The 20,182-nt window shown below is 43.1% G+C and overlaps 1 protein-coding gene across 1 annotated transcript in view; it reads left to right on the forward strand.

Annotated features, from left to right (window-relative positions):
* SLC2A9 (solute carrier family 2 member 9) overlaps nucleotides 1–20,182 on the forward strand; it is a 74,735-nt gene that overhangs the window by 30,611 nt on the left and 23,942 nt on the right. The window contains exons 5-9 of the mRNA XM_066632935.1: nucleotides 154–278; nucleotides 2,807–2,952; nucleotides 8,544–8,676; nucleotides 13,642–13,829; nucleotides 17,113–17,223. Of these exons, the coding sequence (XP_066489032.1) occupies nucleotides 154–278; nucleotides 2,807–2,952; nucleotides 8,544–8,676; nucleotides 13,642–13,829; nucleotides 17,113–17,223 (703 nt within the window). The remainder of the gene's footprint in view (nucleotides 1–153; nucleotides 279–2,806; nucleotides 2,953–8,543; nucleotides 8,677–13,641; nucleotides 13,830–17,112; nucleotides 17,224–20,182) is intronic.

The raw sequence follows: 20,182 nt of genomic DNA on the forward strand, positions 1-20,182 counted from the left end.
GGGGGGGAATGCCTGTATGTATAAACTATAACTTATTCTATCTCATTGTATGTGCTACAGAGTCAATGTAACTGTAACCATACGATTCTCAACAGCATTTAACTGGCGCTATATACATGCAGTGTATCCATCGCTCTGTTTCTCCTCTTTCAGCAAACGTACACTGCTGCTAAACAATGTGTTTGCCATTGCGGCAGCCTTGTTGATGGCGTTGTCTCGGCTGGCAGGAACCTTCGAAATTTTTATTCTGGGCCGATTCATTATGGGCATCGATGGAGGTATGGTTAGTCTGTGCTGCGTATACATGCAAAATTTACCCTGACCAATATCTGCCGTCTGAGGCCCTGAGATTTCAGTTGAGCTAGTTAGGAATAGCTGGAGATCCCAAGTTCTCAGAAGTGAACGGTATTTATTTATTTTAGAAATTTCTATCCAATGAAGGGCACTGAAGGCGGCTCACAATTAAAAACATATTAAAAACATAAAATATACATACATACATACACATACACATATATATACACATATATATACATACATACATACATACATATATATACATATATACATATATACATATATATATAAATAAGACATTAAAATACACACACACACACACACACATAAGTGTCTTTTATTTAGCAGGGGGAGAGTAACTGGCCCACCTCACCCCAGCAGTGTCTTTTCTAGTGGCTGTCTGCTGGTGTTCTTTCGCATCTTTTTAATGAGCCCTTTTGGGACAGGGAGACATTAGTTGTTTGATTTTTCTCTGTAAACCGCTTTGTGAACTTCCTGTTGAAAAGCGGTATATAAATAATAATAATAATAATAATAATAATAATAATAATAATAATAATAATAATAACAACAGTATTTATATACCGCTTTTCAACTAAGAGTTCACAAAGCGGTTTACAGAGAAAAATCAAACAACTAATGTCTGTTAAACAATTAAATACTGTTAATAATAATAATAAAAACAATAAAACACAATAAAAACCTGAATCCCAAATTAAAATACCTTCAAAAGCGCCATGCCCCCTGGTGTCAGCATAAAAGGCCTTTCATCAAGCAGGCTTGCATTTTCTTGGTACAGGAATCATTCCTGTATCCTCAATCATTCCAAGGTTGAAATAACTCACAAAATAGGGTTGGGGTGATTTGTTCTGCTTATTATTTACATTGGGGTAGAAGGCCTCATCGTCAGGAAGAATTCCAAAAGATTACGTACAGGATGTTGTGATCAGTTTGTGGAAATTCTACAAAGACTTAAAAGTGCACCTATGGGTGAGTGTTTCTGCTAGATCTAACATGTGTCTTCTGCAAGTCACGGCACCATTCAAAATACACAAGGAGTAACTGGGTGTATGCACAAGTATTCCTCTCTTTCTCTCTCTCTCAAAAAGAATATCTGGGATGCAATCCTATATGCACATACGTGAGTGTAAGCGCCTTTGAACACAGTGGGATTAACCGTGCAGTCCTATGCATGTCTGATGAGTAGTGAGTCCCACTGAATTCAATAGGACTCCCAGCTAAGTGTGTGTATGATTGCAGCCTGGATTCATGAACTGCTGATTGGCGGGACATGAGTATTTGAAAATGGAGTACAGGCATGCTATCCGGGCTTCTGCATCAGGCTGGTGAATCATTTGTGTAACAACCATTTGTGCACTCATTCTGCTAAGGATGTGCATGCTTCCGGGTTCTGTGGCTCTATTTCTAGGCTGGCGAAGCCAGAGGGCCAGACTATTTGTTACTACAGCGAGTTGCCCTGAAAACAGAGCTTCAGAACATGAAAATTTTCAGCTATTTTCAGCCAAATTCCTGCAGCACACCTATTATTATTATTATTATTATTATTATTATTATTATTATTATTATTATTATTAACAGTATTTATATACTGCTTTTCAATGAAAAGTTCACAAAGCGGTTTACAGAGAAAAATCAAATAACTAAATGGCTCCCTGTCCCAAAAGGGCTCACAATCTAAAAAGATGCAAAGGAATACCAGCAGGCAGCCACTAGAACAGACAGTGCTGGGGTGAGGTGGGCCAGTTACTCTCCCCCTGCTAAAAAAAGGAGCACCCACTTGAAAAAGTGCCTCTTACCCAATTAGCAGGGGTACCTATGGAACTTCTGCAGCACACCAGTGTGTGCTGTGGCACACTGGTTGAAAATCCCTGGGTTAGCACGTCTGTAGCTGAAGCTTGTGTTGCTGCAACTAATAATAATAATAATAATAATAAATACAGGTATTTATATACCACCTTTCTTGGTCTTTATTCAAGACTTTATTCAAGGCGGTTTACCTAGGCAGGCTTATTTAAATCTCTGTAGGGATTTTTACAAATGAAAGAAGGTTCTTTCTTTCAAGAACCACAACATTCAGGTGTTTCTCTCTGATCTGGTTTCACATTCTGGCCTCCATCCTCCCACACTCAGAGCAGATGGAATAGCTCGGCTTCAGCTTGTCAGCTGCTTCAAGGTCTCGCCATTCACGGTGCCGGTGGCCTCGAACTGGCGACCTTGTGGATGTTATCTTCAGGCAAATGGAGGCTCTACCCTCTAGACCAGACCTCCTGCCCCTTAACTACATCTTAGCAGCTCACAAATTAATATTATCTCCTGAACAGTTGGAAAATATCTTAAGTGGATAGTCTTCTAATCTGTTAGTGTACAGATTACTCTGATGCCAGCAGTCCTATTCAGTTAGATGATTCTAAAGCGTACTTGTTAGTTTTTAGACACCTAACTTTCACTTACTAAAAAGCTGGTCTTTTTTCTCCATCCATTTTCACAGGTATATCTCTGAGTGCCCTTCCAATGTATTTGAGTGAAATTTCACCCAAGCAGATCCGCGGTTCATTGGGGCAAATTACAGCCATCCTCATCTGTGTCGGTGTCTTCACTGGACAGGTTTTGGGACTACCGGAGATATTTGGGAAGGTTGGTTCTACTCCAGTTTGTCCTTCTACATTTTAAAAAGATGATCTATCAGTTCTGTTGAGTAAGATAATTACAAAGACAGTCGGTGCTAGATTAGCATACACATCTCCTTGCTGTACTGGTAAATTGAAGACACAATCCACCAAGAATATCTTCTATTTGAACTCTGCTGATCTGAATGGAAGTTGTGCAATTCCCATGTCTCATGGGCTGTATCCATGGTAGGTATGAAACTGTATACCGGGGTGGCCAGACTTGCTTAATGTAAGAACCACATACAGTAAACTTCAGATGTATGAGAGCCGCAAGGGAGATGTTTGAGAGCCGCAATATGTAAGAAGCATTTAAATTCTTAAATATATTTACTCACCATGAACATTAAACTTATATTTTAATCCAGTGACTCTCAGGTTATACCCAGTAAATAATTATGATTGGCAACCTTCAGTCTCGAAAGACTATGGTATAAGCCTACAGCACCCGGTATTCCCAAGTGGTCTCCCATCCAAGTACTAACCAGGTCTGACCCTGCTTAGCTTCCGAGATCAGAAATTTCTTATTTACCTTTTTATAATAATTGTGATGCATAAAGGAGCTCAGCCAACATCTTTCTGTGAGCCACACTTTATTGGTCAAAGAGCTGCATGTGGCCCGCAAGCTGTGGTTTGGACACCTCTGCTATATATTTTGCCCTTTTTAACACAAAGTTTCTGTTTCAATGTAGCATGTGATTGAAGGTATAGATGTTATTCATGACCCAAAGCACTTCACTGTCATGAAAGAAATAGGTACAGCAGTTCCGGAGGAAACACTGGCTTCTTAAAAATAAAAACAAAACCATACTACATTTGCTTTACCATTGATACATTCCTGATGCTGGAAGACTTCCAGTCTTTGCAGTCCCACTGCAAACAGTTGAGTTCCTATTGGGAGCTAATTGGCATGCCAAATTGCATGCCACTGGCCCAGACGAGAAAACTGGCTGAATATCGTATTGTTAAGGTTATCTGAGTCATATCCTCTAGCGTGCAGGCTTTCTGCCTGCCAGTCTGTGTATAAGGTTCATGCTTATAGCAACCAGTAAAAGCAAGACACTTTCAACCTTTGCACTAGCAGTAAGACTAAAAACAAAGTTAACCAGACGCGTGGGATGTGCAGGCACAGAAATAGGATTCCACCATACCTATGATTTCTGTATCTGCAAGGGGAGGCCTGGAATGCGTCCCCCATAGATATAGGAGGGAGCCTGTACCTGTATCCTGTATTCTCTTGCATCTGGCATTCAGAGAGCTTACTTCTAGAACCAGAAAGTTGCATTTACCCATGATGGTTTGTGCCTGTGATGGACTTTTCTTCCATAGATCTGTCCAATCCTCTTTCAAAGGCATCTAGTCCAGGTGCCATCACCACATCCTGTGGCAAAGAGTTCCACAGATTAATTGCATGCTGGGCAAAGAAATTTCTTTTCTTTTATAGTTCATAGTCCACTTCTTAATGGAATTCCTCAGAACAAGCTATAATTAAAAATTAGAAGTTCAGATCAAAGCCAGCGATGAACTTTGCATGCACCTGACTGGATTGGGTTGATTGTGTTCCCAGCAATTTATTACTGAGATAAGAGACTCTGTAATTGAGTAATTAGTAGTTCAAAGCTTATTCACATGGAATGAAAGATAAGATGACAAATTTTACCTTGGGGCCGAAGTGGTCTTTCCCTGCTATTTTGATTTTACAGATCATGATGAAAGTGTCACACATTGATGGCCCATGGGATATGTAAATGAGTGTAGTAAATGTTTAAAAAAGCATGAAAAGAAATGTCCTAATGCGAACTTGAAGCTTCTTTGTGAGTGTGTGGAGCTACATGCATTGAAGAAGGAAGAAAAAGAGTGGCCACTACTGACTGGAAAATGGAATGAGAATATTGGCCAGCGATTCCCAAAGTTCTCATAGGGACACAGTGGGATGGAAACTCCTGCCTGCCCCCGGTTACCCCTTTTACCTGTTCTCTCGAGTGCTGCTATCTTGGATCTCACAAAATCTCATGAGATTTGGGCACTACTATCTTGGATCTCATTTGAGGTATGAGATTTGGGTGCTGCCATCTTGAATCTCACAAGATTTCACAAGATCCAAGATTGCGACGCCTGACTGATCCGGGAGTAAGAGGCTGTGGTGGTGTTGTTACCCAGGTCAGTGTGGAAACCACAGATACAGATGCTGTGGATAGTACAAGTGACCCCAGGCTACCATTTATTTTAGAACACAAAACTTCTGAATGAAGTTGGCATAGTAGAGAACGTGAGACTCATTTTTAAATGGAATATGTCTTTTGATTAGTGTGATTTTATAAGTTATTTTATGAAAGTGGTTGCCTTTAAGAGAGCTGAGGATGATGCACAGAAGCCTTGTCACCCTTGGTGGGTGTACACATTTTTTCTGCCCACTGTCATCTCTGGTCAATCCTCTTTTGCACTGTAGTAGTCTTTGAACCCCTGGATAATAAGTGAACCAGGCTGCCTAGTAGTGCTGCCTCTCTCATCTCAGCTCCCACATTCTGGGAGATAAACCTCCATTATCATCTGTCTCCTGTTAACAAAACCAGGTGCTTGATATAAAAAAAATGTAGTCTCACATTGCTCTGATAACTTTATGACCACTTGGTGTCACTGTGACTCTAAGCGAATGCATCCGATACCTTGAGCGCTTACTCATTTGTTTGTAGAATTATTTTATTCAGCTGTTGGTCTTCTCTGTTCATATAATTGGAAGGAGTAAAGTGTGTGGCTGTAGCAACTGTAGGTTTAAGTTGTCCTGGGGAAATGTTTAAAGTATGTCATAGAATCATGGTGCCAAAAATCACCTTAGGAAGCCAGCTTCCTGTTGGAGGGCAGGATGATCACTCCACCGGCATCAGTGACATATTAATAAATGGAACTGCCCAGGATCGGTCAAACGTCAAATACCAGGACTTTATTGTGCAGCTCCCAGAATCCCTTCCATGCATCTCTCAAATTACCTAGTCATCTTCAGAGCTTGGATACTATGCCTCAGTTGAGAAAGAGGACTGCAGTCTCAGAATTAGGATAAACATATCCTAACAGTAGTTTATTGTTGTTTTTTTAATGATGCCCCTTGATCCTTCTTTCTCTTCCCTTCTAGCACCATATAATTGGGATCCTACAGATAACACAGGCCTACAAAATTGAGGGTCAGAAAAGTTTTTCCCACACTTTATGGTGGTTTGATATGAATTTGGGGTGCCGATTCCAAAAATGGCATCCATTTTGCCCTATCACATCTAGTTTTGGAGATATAGTATAGCCTCATTAGTGAATGGTTCAAGCCGCTTCCTCATGAGGAAGCCATGGTGTAGGCTTCCTCCTGAGGAAGCAGCTTGAACCATTCACTAAAGAGGCTATGCTGTGTCTCCAAAACTAGACATGATAGGGCAAAACGGATGCCATTTTTTGAACAGGCACCCCAAATATACCCAGGAATTGGTGTAACGTTTACGGAAGCAAAATGTGTGTTGGCCTGTGTTATAGACTGCAGTATTGAATTTCAAAGTCCTGGTTTTAAATTACAGCTTTCACAAGCAAGTGGATCCAAATCATCTGAGTCCACCAAGGTTTTCAAGGGGCATATATTCAATTTGAATATTTCTTGGAGGAATGAAACCTTGGCTCTAATATCTAGAAGAACATATTGCTTGTTCTTAATGCCATTTATTATACTTCACTTTTATGCCTTTGGAGTGTGTGAAATTATACTAATGGAGGGACAGAATTGCAGGAAAGTTTATCCTGCCTCTGTCACACATAAATAATACTGCTTAAATACAAGCATATAAATAGGTTAAAATTATAGTGTATTACTGATTTTGGTCTTGTCAGTGATTAGACTGGTAAATGTGTTGGAGATTTGGGGCTTTAATGCTTTTCAGTAGGAAAATTGGAGGGGCGGAAGGAGACTTCCTGATGCATTTTGCTAATAAGTGAAGCTTCTAATCCAAACATCAAAATAGGCTATAGAGAATTTAAACATTTGTGAAGGGAGTTTATCCTTGCACAAAAAGGCAAGCAATCCATATTTTCTCCCAAATGTTCAGTATCAATATAGCTGCAGTTCTCCTCACATCTGGGTGTAGATTTCATTAAAATTGTCAGGACACATGGACATAAAGCTGTGTTTGGAATTTCAATCTCAGCTTCTGGGTACATTTAATTCACAAAGAACATGGACATGGTTATTGACAACACAGCTTTCCTCTGCAGTAGATTGGAGAATACACAGGTAACGTGACCATCGGCAAAAGAAGATAAGGCTTTTCCCTTTAGTATTTGTGAATAAGATGAATTTTTAGCAGGTGTAGCTTCTTTCACCTCCATATAATAAATTGCATCTCCCCAAACTGATGGATCTTTTAAACCCTAATTTAAAGGATTAGAAGTCCTTTTTCTCCTTTGCATCTGGCCTTCCTAGATTTGCCTCCTCTTTAATTAGGGTGCTTTCTAGTCCAGAGGGGGTGATAACTACCTATGAATTCTTCACAATGCCTTCAGGAACACTGTTACCCACACCCCAACCCCCTGTCCTTTAATATTGGTGCATGAGTTTCAACCATCCAAAATGTCAAATTAGTGAAAGCAGCCAGCACAGCAGGGCACCACATCTTTGGAATTTCATCGGAGAAAGATAGGCCTATTAAAATGGGTGGATAAATCTGGCTTGTATTCAGAGCATTGGTCTATCACAACCAGTGGTACGGGCACCACCAGTGGTACTTGAGGTTGTGTCTAGTGGTACTTATGGAACCCCTGGGCCCCTGCCACCTAGCAGTAAGATCAGGAACGCAGCAAAACAAATAGCGATAGGAGGCTTGGCTCAGCTGGCAGAGTTCTAAAGCATGCTTTTCCACACTTGAAAAAACCCTTCCATCCACCCTAGGCCTCTTACTGGTGTTTGTCACATCACATCTGGCCTCCCAGCCCCAAAATAACTGGCAGTTATGTAATCGCCAGTTACTTCCAGTGATACTTCAAATTGGTTGACCACGTAAAGTGGTACAGCGAAGGACAAACATTGAGAAGCCCTGGTCTAGTGAATCTAGTAACAGCAACACCGTCTGACTGTGACTCTCCCAAGGTGACCTCAAGCAAAAGCTTGTCCTAGTCCTAAAATCTCAAATCTTCATTTTTATTTTTTTTTAGCTTGGAGAAGCCAGAGATGGAAAATGGAACTTTCTCCGTAGAAGGATGTAGAGTCATAGAAAGATGACCGCTAGGATGGTTTAGTCATTGGTTCAGACTTGGAAGACCCAGGTTCAAATCCCCACTAAGCCATGAAGCTACCTGGGTGACCTTGGGCCAGTCATCACTCTCAGCCTCCCCTACCTCGCAGGGTTATTTTGACTATAAAAGGAGGGAAGGAACGATATGCACCACACTTAGCTCTTTGGAGGAAGGGCAGTATAAAAATGTGAAAAAAACATTACCACTATCCTATGGTTACTCCTTGTTTATTTGTGTGTGACAATTTGCTGCATTTTTATAAAGTTTTACTAAGATGGCCTCTACTTTTGATTGCAGGAATCCCTATGGCCTTACTTGTTTGGAATTATCATTGCTCCATCAGTCCTTCAAGTCCTGGTCTTGCCTTTTCTCCCGGAGAGTCCTCGCTACCTTCTGCTTGAAAAGCATGACACAAAAGCAGCAGAAAAAGGTACAGTCATGATGAAAAATGACACTACAATGCTGCCTTTGTCTTATCCATGTGACTTCAAAACAGAACTCTGCTCAAAATGCAAATATCCCTCTACTTTGCCATCTGGATAAGAAAAACACATAATATTGAAAGTGGTGCAGTCAGTTTTTTGTGGCTTTAGTTCCCACACGGCTCCATCTCTGTCTTTTTGATTGCTGAGCTGTGGGGACAGCTTCAAGGTTCTTTGTCCCAGGGTGCCCCCAAAAGCTGAACCTTGTCTGCCAATGAAGCTACAGGTGTCCATAGATCTGGTTATCTGCAGTTCCCCGCAGATAAGCTTATGGAAAGAAAAAAAGGCAAGCATCCTGCAGCCTAGAAGGGAGACTAAGAGTGGACAGGAAGCAGGAAGTTAACATTCACTCTGAGTCTCCCTTCTAGGCTGCAGGCTGCTTGTCTTGCTATAAGCTTTCTGCTTATAGTGTTTGTTCAAGCAAGACACGTTATCGCTTTGCACAAATGTAATAGAGCTAAACAAAAGTAGTGGGACACAGGGAGGCGCATGGGTGACTGCAGAGATAGGGATCCCCTTACCTGCTGTTTCCAGTATCCACAGGGGACAGGAACGTATTCCTGCAGATAGCCGGGGACACCTGAATATCACCACTAACGATAACGCTAATAGTAAATAATATCTATCCATTGATTTTGCAAAATCTCCACCCTCGTACTGATAGGACTGTAGCCAAAATGAGATAATCCCAAAGCAGATGGAGGTCTTTGGGTATATGCTGGGCTGCAAGAAATCTCCCATGTGCTTTGCTTCCTGGCAGGGGAATAACCCCAGGTGGGACCAGGTGGGGTTTGGGCTCTACTCAAGGGCACACACCCAGGTCTGATCATGCCCACTGCTGTCGCTGCTTCCCACTCCTCCCCCCCCCCAGTAATCCAGGGTCCGTGGGGATGCTTGCTGGCTATGAGGTCTCTCTGATTTTATAGTTCCCAGGTGGTCCTATCTCTGATAGGTACTTCAGATGTTGAAGCATCCCAAAGTTATTAAATAATGACAGGGAAAAGAAGCTGTGAGATAGAGGAAGCTGGACTAGATGGGCCTATGGCATATGTTCTTATACTTAAGCGCTACCCACTGCCTCTCAGTAAGTCTTCTCATTGCACCCTGGACAGTGTGCGGTGTGCTGGCAAGAATAGATGTGAGTTCTCTATGCCGCCACCTGCAGTTAGGAAGGAGAACTGTTGCCTTTCCACTGCCTGGCTTTCCTGCTTGGGCACCCAGCTGGGAAAGCTAACCAGGAACTGGGAAATAGACACACTTTTCTTGGAATTAGCCTTACTGGGCACAATGGAACTTACTTCTGAGTAGGCATGTAGAAGATTGGGCTGTTAGATATATCCACATGGCTCAGATGAGCTGGTGCATCAATCCATAGAGAATCATAGGATGAGCTGGGGCAGTCAGTGCCATGGAGAAGCGACAACTCCATCAGGAAATGGGCACCTGGGCTCTGCAGTGGCCAGACTCTCTTGCTGACAGTGATTTAAAACGAGAAATGAAATTAGTTTTGAGCAGCCGACTTAGAGCAATTGACTTGCGAGTCATAATGTATGATGGACTGCTTTGAAAGCAGAACATAGCAGCCGTGAAATAAATCGTTTTGATAGCTTGTTACTAGACAAGTTGGACATTGGGGTTTCTGGCTGTATGATCTTTTGGAAAAAATCCTTTCACTTGTAAGCGGCAAAGGTTTGTCAAAATCTATTTCTAGGATGGAGTCCAGTCTCAGTCTAAAGATAGAAGGATCTTTTTTTTTCCTGCTGCCCTGAAGGTTTCACCACATGCCTCAACCACCTTCTACGTACTTTCAACCTTGAGCAAACTACCTTTAGAAAGACAAAAGAAACCTAAGGTCAAACTACACATTGCATTCAATGTGGCCTGATGGTTTTTTCTTTCAGCTGTAAATAGCATGTGTGGGGGCTGTGAAACATGGTGGGAATGGGGGGGGGGGCTCGATTATATTTTGCACATGTTTATACTGTCCTTCCTCCAAGGGGCTCAAGGTGATGTGTTCAGTTCCTCCCCTCCTTTTGTCCTCACAACAATCAGCTCAGTGGGAGAAAGGCAGAACTAAACCTCATAACCTTAGAAGGGTTGGATACTGCACTAAGGATAACTTCAACAGAGTAACACTGCAGACTGTGAGGGCAAGAGAGAGATGCTAAATTCAGTGAGTCTTTAGATTGGCCTGGTTCTCACCGGCATGATAAATCTGCGTCTGGGATGTACTACATAACATGGCAGGAGTGCAAATCATATCACTGAAAGTCCCTCTGTACGTACAAATTTTCTTCTGCATAGAAGAGTAGATAACTAGGAGAAAGGCTATAGCAGTGATTTTCAACCAGTGTGCCTAGAAACGTCTACAGGTGTGTAACAGGAGTGGGGCTGTTCTTATGTTCTTATGGAGCACAGTGGTTGAAAATCGCTGAAAAACTCTTCTGGGTTCTGTGGCTCTCTTTCTAGGGTAACTCTCTGTAGTGATGAATCGTCTGTCTGTCTGTCTTCCTCCACTGGCTCTGCTGGTGGAGGAAGATTGTAGACAATTAGTTACTACAGGCAATTCTGCTAAAAACAGATCCACAGAACCTGGAAGAGACTCCTGGAAGCAGGAAGTGACACCATAAAAGGTGCAGACCATAGAGAAGACCATAGAGAAAAGTTGTGCAACCCAGGCACAGGTTGCCACTTCAGTGAGAACTAAACTTAAGACGCGTTAGAAGGTATGGAGTTCTAGGTGATTGTAATGTACATATTCCATTGATTTCACTGGAACTTAAGCATGACTGACTTTTAGCTGGATCAGGCGAATCATTTTTGACTACAGGTTGGCCCACGGTATCCGTGGGGGATCCGTTCCTGGATTCCCCACGGGTACCGAAACCTGTGGATGATTGAATCCATAGGTGGAAGCCATCACCCATATCCAGAAAGTGGTCTGAGTCCCAGGCAGGCTGCGCGCTGCCTCCCTGAGCAGCAGAAGTCCTGTTTTTGCCAAAACAGGAAATGTGATCCTAAGGCCTCCAAGAGGCCTTCTGAGGCATGGGAAGACCACATACGACCTCCCCAGGCCTCAGACGACCTACTGTACACGACCGGAAGCCTCTTTCAGTTGTATCTGAGAAGTACAGGTCAGCCCTCCTGATGTGGGTCAGGACCTGCATTGGATCAGATTTGCAGGTCCTGAACCCACAGATAAGGGAGGGCTGACCTGTACTCAGTTAAAAAAGACATGCTAAATTTTAGACCTTTAGATAAATGCCTGCCTAAGAAGTCATAATAATCTAATGAAAATTGTGGGCTGCCTGCCACATCTAGAAATGGCAGAAGCTGACCTTGACTGTCATGGTATTTTATGATACCAGTGGCAAAAAATGTAGACTCTTGGACACTTTGTGGCCCTGATTAAGGATGGAAATACTTTTTCTATGCTTAAAAATGCTGTTTCTTTGCTTTGAATAAGACGCACACACAAAAAAGCCCTCCACCTTCAACACTCCTTTTTTCAGAATAAAGGCTGTTTAATGCTCCCCTGTCTAATAAGATAACAAGGGCTGCTAATTTCATAAAGGAAGTGATTCTTAGGTAGCCTGCTGAGCTAAGAATGGCTTTTGAAGTAAGCTGCCTGCGATTTTGAGAAAGGTCTCGGTATGGGAGCCTCTGCTGTAATAATATTTTTTTCTCCCGTGGCAGGGTTAATGCTGCTGAATGTTTAAAGATGTGTTCTGCAATCAAGCTGTGGGGCGCACTGTTGGAAGATTTTAATGGGGATGTTAGTGATCTGCTTTGGGTGTCCTTTCTTTGACTAATTGCACATTTAAAATATAATTTGAAATGTTGCTCGAGTCTTTAAGCCATGGATTAAAATACATTGTAGGATCTAGTCCCAATGTTTCACTTTCAGCTGTGGGAAGCATCTTCGGGGGGGTTACAGATTGTTTCTTCGCAGATTGAAGTGTTCTAAGCAGAGGCTTAGCTAATGCATTTAGTGCCCTATACATTGTTTTCCTGGGAGTAAACTTAATTGAATACAGTGGGACTTACCTCTGAGTAAACATGAATAGGCTTGCATAGTCTCATAGGAAGCTGATGTCTCCTGAGGTCTAATCTAGCTCGATATTGTCAAGACTGACAGTTGATGATCTTAAAGAGTGATAATAAATGGGACTTACTCCTGGGTAAGTATGGGCAGGATTGCAACATAGGGTTGCTAAAAATTTTCCTGCTGGATGATGTCACTTCCGGTCATGACATCACTTTGGGTGGGTCCTGACTGATTCTCATTCTGAAAAGTGGGTCCCAGTGCTAAATGTGTGAAAACCACTGATCTAAGGTTTTGGATAGGAATTTTTGTTCTGCCCTACTTGGACACACCAGAGATTGAACTTGTGATCTTCTACATGCAGGTACCTTACCACCGAGCTATCTCCAGTGTTTGGATCTTAAACTGAGACATTTCCATGTTGAAAATACATGGGCATGTTCAGACACTGGTCAGTGGGAGTGAACATGGGATGTGTAATATAGGAAGAGCGTTTATGGTTTAAGCACCGACTTATTAGCTCTGTAAATCTAAGTCTGGTTTTTCCCAAGTCTTTGCTGTAAGTTAAATGGATGCAAAACTCTTCCACCCTTCATGTTATCCAGAAAGGGAGAAATATTCATTGTTCATATTAAATATTTGATTTATTTTAGGGTGATGCACACAAGGAATCATTGGCGTTCGGGGTGACCTTGGGCCAGTCACTTTCTCTCAGCCTCACCTACCTCACAGGGTTGTTGTGAGGACAAAAGGAGGGGAGCAGCTTTGTACACCACCCTGAGCTCCTTGGAGGAAGGGCGGTGTAAAAATGTGATAAATAAATAAACAAACAAACAAATAAACAAATGTGTGAATTTTGGATTTACAGCATTCCAGACCTTCCTTGGTAAATCAGACGTCTCATATGAAGTGGAAGAAGTTATGGAAGAGAGTCGAGTGCAGAGGAACATCAAAGTAGCTTCCATCTTCCAGCTTTTGCGCGATAGCAGTAAGCGATGGCAGGTCCTGACAGTGGTTGTCACCATGGCCTGCTACCAACTCTGTGGCCTTAATGCTGTAAGTATTCATACCCAGTGTGTTGCCGGGCTGTCATGGAAAACACGTCTTAGCAGTGGCATCGCTAGGGGGGTGTGGGCCACACCAGGTGAATAGATAAATAGATTATCTACCCTCCAAGTCTGTCTACCCCCTAGGCTCACTCTCCACCTCAGAAGTTATGCCCTGGCCAGCTTGGGGCAGCATCCACATTTTGTCAGCTGGCCGGAGCCGAACGCTTTACTGTCCCCAGCACCGCTGGCAGCCCTAACAAACTCTAAGGAAAGGCTCTTCAGTCAGCGGATGCTTGTCCCAATAAATAGAAATCCACAAGAGCAGCAAGAGGTGAAGCTTACTGAAACTTGTGTTCTGACCCCAAAGGCAACTGTAGCCACTTTGAAACGGAGCTGGATATGTATGCTGAAGCTTGTAGTATAGCGAGACTTTCTTGTACAGAGCACTTGACTTGTCCGTCTCTTTGCCCAACACTCCAAATCCTTACTCAATGCCCTGTACTAGAGGCTCCCAAAGGGTGCGGGTGCAGTGGCGCACACACAGGAACTCCATGGGATGTCTCCTACCGGCTCTCTGGGGCACCACCATCTTGAATCTTATGAGATTTGGGTGCCAACATCTTGGATCACACACTATCTCATTAGATTTGAGTGCTGCCCTCCTTCTTCTCTGGCCTGCAGTTAATCTCTTACTATATGGGGTCAGTTTCACTGCAGGGAGCATGTATTATTTCCTGAAGTACAGGGTAAAGCAGGGGTGCTCAATAGGTGGATTGCGATCTACCGGTAGATCGCGAGGCAAAATGAGTAGATCGCGGAGCCCTGTCTCTCCAAACTGTTAATATGTCAGTTTCGTCTAGTGACTAGAAGAAACCGACATATTTAGCTGACACTAAACTGACACTGAAACTGACACTTTAGCTGCTCTTCAGGCATGCAGCAACAAAACTGACGAAACTGACTAGACTCCAGCAGGGGCTCCATACATTAAAGGGGGTGTCTGTCAGACGCTTCCTTCCCCCCTGGTAGATCTCCGGGCCTTGCTGGGTTTCAAAGTAGCTCTCGAGCCAAAAAAGTGTGAGCAGTAGTCCCTGTGAAGTTAATTTACCCAGTGCATGTACCGTCTTCTGTTCAAAGAAATTAGTGTAGGAAATTATAATCACTGAAATGTCCCTGAAAGAACCTAGTTGCCTTCTAAACAAACAATCTGGGCTGCTGGTGTGACCACATCTGCGGGAGGCATTATTTGAAAATTACTTGATCTGTGTCAGATGTTGGATGTAGTTGTTTCCAAAGAGAAAACCTTCAGCCTCCCCCAAATCAGTTTGTTATTGCTTGTCAGGAATGAATCCTTTATATCCTGAACTTTTTGCAATATTACTCTAAGGGTTAATTATGTGTTACTGAAAAGCCTTTCACCGCCTGCTGCGAATACAATGAAAGATACGTTTCGCCGTGTTTTAGCTAAACCCAGAAAAGACATCCCACAAAAAGTATAACTTTCTGCTTAACTGCAGGATTTCGGTGTTAATGACAGGCTTGTTCTGTTCTCAGTTGTTGATACTTTGTGAAGAAAAGACATGGAATTATCTTGTCATCTACTCGTTTCGCAGCCTTGCTTATAATTACACTTGCAAGTGATAGGAAAATGACATCTGCAGCAAAATAGCCCAGACTGTTCAAGTTCTGTGCTTGAAGAACTAGAAAATAACATAGGCAGAAAAATCTGGGACTATGGCAGTAATGTGTTTTGTTTTGTTTTTTGCTATTTTTGGAATTACAGGCGAGCCCCTTTTTGTCTGCAGGTTTGGAACAGGTGGTGGAGGACCCCACCTGTCCTCTCCGATGCAATCAGAAGCTTCTTCATGTTGTGCCCAGAGGTCAGGGAGGGCCCAGACCCTGATTCATTTATCCATGGGATTCAGCATCTACGGAGGTTCCGGAAATGGAACCCCTGTGGATGCAGAGGGCCAACTGTCAGGGATTTGAGCAGTTTTTCAGGAGATAGTCACTGGTTTGAATGATGAAGATAGTAAGGATTTATGGGATGGGAGGTGGGGAGTCATTCCAGAAAGCACTTCATTATTAAGTTTTTAATGTACCTCACTATTCTTTCTAATTTACAGGCAGCCCAAGCTTATAGTGCCCTTACACCACCAAAACTCATATTTTTACCGTTATTGCAAATGTGGCTTGCTGTCAGGAGAAGCTGGGCCACTGCCACAGTCAGGAGCAGCGGCTGGCCAACAGAGGCATTGTGCCCCCCAGCGCTGGTATGTCAGCGCAGGGGATGGGAGGGAGGCAAGGATGGGCACAACGGTGTGAGGAGTGGGTGACAAGGTCTGGAAAGAGGTGATATCAGTGGCAGTGGCGCCAGTGATATTCTATCCCACTTCCAGACATTGATCTATCTTCCTGGGTTCATGAGGACATACACCAGTAAAATCACACATGTTCCCATACCCAGAGAAGACCTCTATGGAATGTAATATCTTCTATGGAATGTAATATCCTGTTTATGATAATTTATATAATACTGTTGTGTTCAATACAACCATTTGTTCAAAATGGACAATTTAGATTTCACTCAGAATCTTTACTTATTACAGCAGCCATTTGTTTCTAACAGTACAGTCTTAAGTATGGTTAGTCCAAAGGAGGCCCTGTAGAGCTCAATGCAGCATGTGAGGGCCCAATCCTAGCCAATTTTCCAGCACTAATGCAGCCGCAATGCAGTCCCCGAGAACAAATATTTCTTTACCCCAGTGGTTCTTGAACTTTTTCAACTGGCAGCTCCTTTGACCTACCGGGCTGTTGGCCATGGCTTCCTATTAGGTCTACAATCCTATACATTGTATAGCGCGGCAGGTTTTTTGCGAGGGTTCCGCAGTTCCCTTGGCTGGTTTCTTATGCTCACCAGGGAGCCATACCTCATAGTTTTGTAACCACTGCCTTATCTGGAGGCCTCCGTGACTGCCCTCCCAGTGTAGGATGCAGCACATGCCCCACTGTCACTGCTGCTTTGGCTCTGGAAAGTTGGCTAGAATTGGGCCCTACACCTCCCTTGTAAGTCTGCTTCGGATTGTATTGCAATACAATCAGTGGGTCTTTAAATGTCTCTGTGTGTGGTCTAATTTGTGCCCCAAGAGCCAGCTACTCAATAAAATATTTTACATCCCTTTGCTAGCTCATCGCTATCACGGCACCAAGTGTACTCAGACTTAGATTGTAAGCAGATGCTGAAAAATCATTTTTTCAATATTACAACTAAAAATGATTTCTTGTTACAGATTTGGTTCTACACAAACGACATTTTCAAGGGTGCTGGTTTAAGTCCAGAAATGATCCCGTATGTTACCTTAAGCACAGGAGGTATTGAGATCTTGGCTGCTATTTCCTCTGTAAGTACTATAAGCTTTGCACACATTGTAAGACTACCGCAGATATTCGCCTATAAGTCGATCCCACAGATAAGTCGAGGGCAGGTTTTGAGCCAACAATCATGGAATTTTCTATGGCCCTCGGATAAGTCAGGGGTTAAACTTAGGGGAGTGTCTGACTATAGTTTTGTCTGATTTTACTCGAGGCCAGATCCTGAAAAATAACCCACCACTAATTGTTACCTAAGAACTGTATTCTCTAATTTATTAATAACATAGTAAAAGATCATAAGATACATTTTTATTCTTTTTAAATTCTGGTCTTCATCACCTTTTTGTAAGCACTATCAGAGTAAGTGCACTGTAAACAACATACCAGTAAAACAGTGGTTCCCAACCTGGTATTCATGTACTCCCAGGGACATTCAACATGACCTTTAGGGGTACTCGAAAAAGAATGGAATAATGGTAGAAAAAGGCAGGTCATGCTCCAAAATGCCTTGCAAGACAGGAATGCCTTGCAGGGACCAGCAAGGCAGGAAGGGAGGTAGCTAGTTGGCTGTGAAAGTCCTACCAATAGCTAGTTGTTGGTCATCAATTCATCTATGAACCAATGATTGAAAACCAGCACAGTAAAAAAGCTGGAACATAATATGGAAAGTGATCAACCACCCAGAATTTCTCAGCACACTTCTGGTGCAAAACAGTGCAAAGGCAGAGTCTTCTTCTTCAAATAGATAAAAAGAGAAAACGCTGTGATAAATACATGAAGTCTGGGCTTTCATATAGAGGAGATGAGGGCTTGTATTATTAATTACAAACATTTTGCTAATATGAAGGGTACAATTTATAGAAATGGGCTGCCAAGGGATATGCAAGTGAAAAGGGTTGGGAACCACTGCAGGAGAACCATGAATCAAATCCACCTTTAAGGTGTCTGGTGTGTTAAGCCAGAAGCTCTACGTAAAACATACAACCCATAACACATAACTAGGAGTGTGCAATTCAGTTCACAGCAGAGAGATGCAGCTGCATATATTGGCAACCCTTTTTACTCAGAAGTAGACCCACTGCTTTCCATGGGTGTTATTCTTAAGTAAGGGTGCATTGAATTGTAGCCTGCTTCAGATGGAAAGGAGGATTCCCATCCTGGTGTTTCAAAAAACAGACCTGCTTTGCAAGCATTTGCAAAGCAGAACCAGGCTGCAGCAGAAGGAAGGAGAATAAAAGGTTAACCAATTGCTTCTAAGGAGCTGTGCCTGCCTGCTGCTTGAGAAACTTGGCACCTACCTGTCTGCCCTTGAGAAAGGAAACTGTTCAGAGTTTAAAGGCTTTGCCTTCTGATGGACATGGAGATAAGGCGAAGTGAGAATTGGAGCTGGATTACTTGGCAGAAATTTCACATACTATAGGCGAGTATCTACGGTATATAAGAAGTCCAAAATCTAGGATAGAAATGTTTGGCCACTATGGAGCCCGGGGGCATGTGTGGAGAAACTGCCCCCTTCTAAGCCCTCTAGAGGACCTTAAATCGTCACTTCCATTTTTACGTGTGGATGCCTCAAAAATTCTTCTGAGGGTTGGGAAGGCCACACATGGCCTCTCTGGCCCTCAGAATGCCTCCAAGGGGAGGCACTGTTTGTGGGCAACCCTCAGGGCAGCACAGCTGGGATGATGGTGGAAAAAGCCTGCCACCCCCCCCCAGCTGTGCTGCCCAAGGTTTCTTGCATCCATGGACCCCCCTAGGTACGTCACTGAGTGTTTGGTTTTTTGTGTTTTTTTTAAATCTCTCTTCCCTTTGGGGGATATAATCTCAAGTAATAATCAGAGTAAAGGTCTATATTTTATAAACTGTACTTACTATTAGATGAGTTTTAGAATGCAATACATTCCAAATAACATCCCAAGGCTAGAATGAACTTTTTCCTGCTAGGAAAAAAGTTCACTCAAAATCACTCCCCAGGTGCTTTTCTCCCATCTGGGCAAGGGGAAAGATGGGAATCCACATTTTTTTGCATACAGGAGGGAAATCAGCTGGGGGCAGCAGGGAAAATGTTAACCCTCCACCATCCCTATCCTCCAACATGTGCTTATGTATTAAAAAAAAAACAACTCACAGTCCAAACCTAACCTGCACTGGAACAGGCAGGCCAAGAGGCCTATGCTGTATACAGCACAGGTTAGGAGATGGCTGGAGGGCAACTTGGGTAAGGGGATATTTTTCTCTTTACCTGGAGTAACATCGCAGGCTACTTTCTGGGTAGGTGGGAGGAGCCACTTTAATTGCCAGCACACTATGTTGATGAGCAAAGCTGAGCTATACCCCCTAATTATTCCCCCAAACTCCACCTCCATGGCCCTCCCCCAGTGGGTTAGCCTAGTGGTTCCCAAACTTACCTGAGTCTTAATGCCCCTACAGTCTCTTCCTCCTAGTTAAGAACATAAGAACAGCCCCACTGGATCAGGCCATAGGCCCATCTAGTCCAGCTTCCTGTATCTCACAGCGGCCCACCAAATGCCCCAGGGAGCACACCAGATAACAAGAAACCTCATCCTGGTGCCCTCCCTTGCATCTGGCATTCTGACATAGCCCATTTCTAAAATCAGGAGGTTGCACATACACATCATGGCTTGTAACCTGTAATGGATTTTTCCTCTGGAAACTTGTCCAATCCCCTTTTAAAGGCGTCCAGGCCATATGCCGTCACCACATCCTGTGGCAAGGAGTTCCACAGACCAACCACACGCTGAGTAAAGAAATATTATCTTTTGTCTGTCCTAACCATCCCAACACTCAATTTTAGTTTGTGTTCCCTGGTTCTGGTGTTATGTGAGCCAAGTTGAGCCAAGTGCTGCTATCTTGTGAGATTTGGGCACCCCCATCTTGGATCGTGCATGATTTTGCCAGATTCAAGATGGCAGTACCAGGGGGAACAGGTAGGAGGTGTGACTGGGGACATCCTATGGCAACCTTGTGAGT

This window comes from Tiliqua scincoides, chromosome 6 (assembly GCF_035046505.1).
Source record: "Tiliqua scincoides isolate rTilSci1 chromosome 6, rTilSci1.hap2, whole genome shotgun sequence".
NCBI lineage: Eukaryota > Metazoa > Chordata > Lepidosauria > Squamata > Scincidae > Tiliqua > Tiliqua scincoides.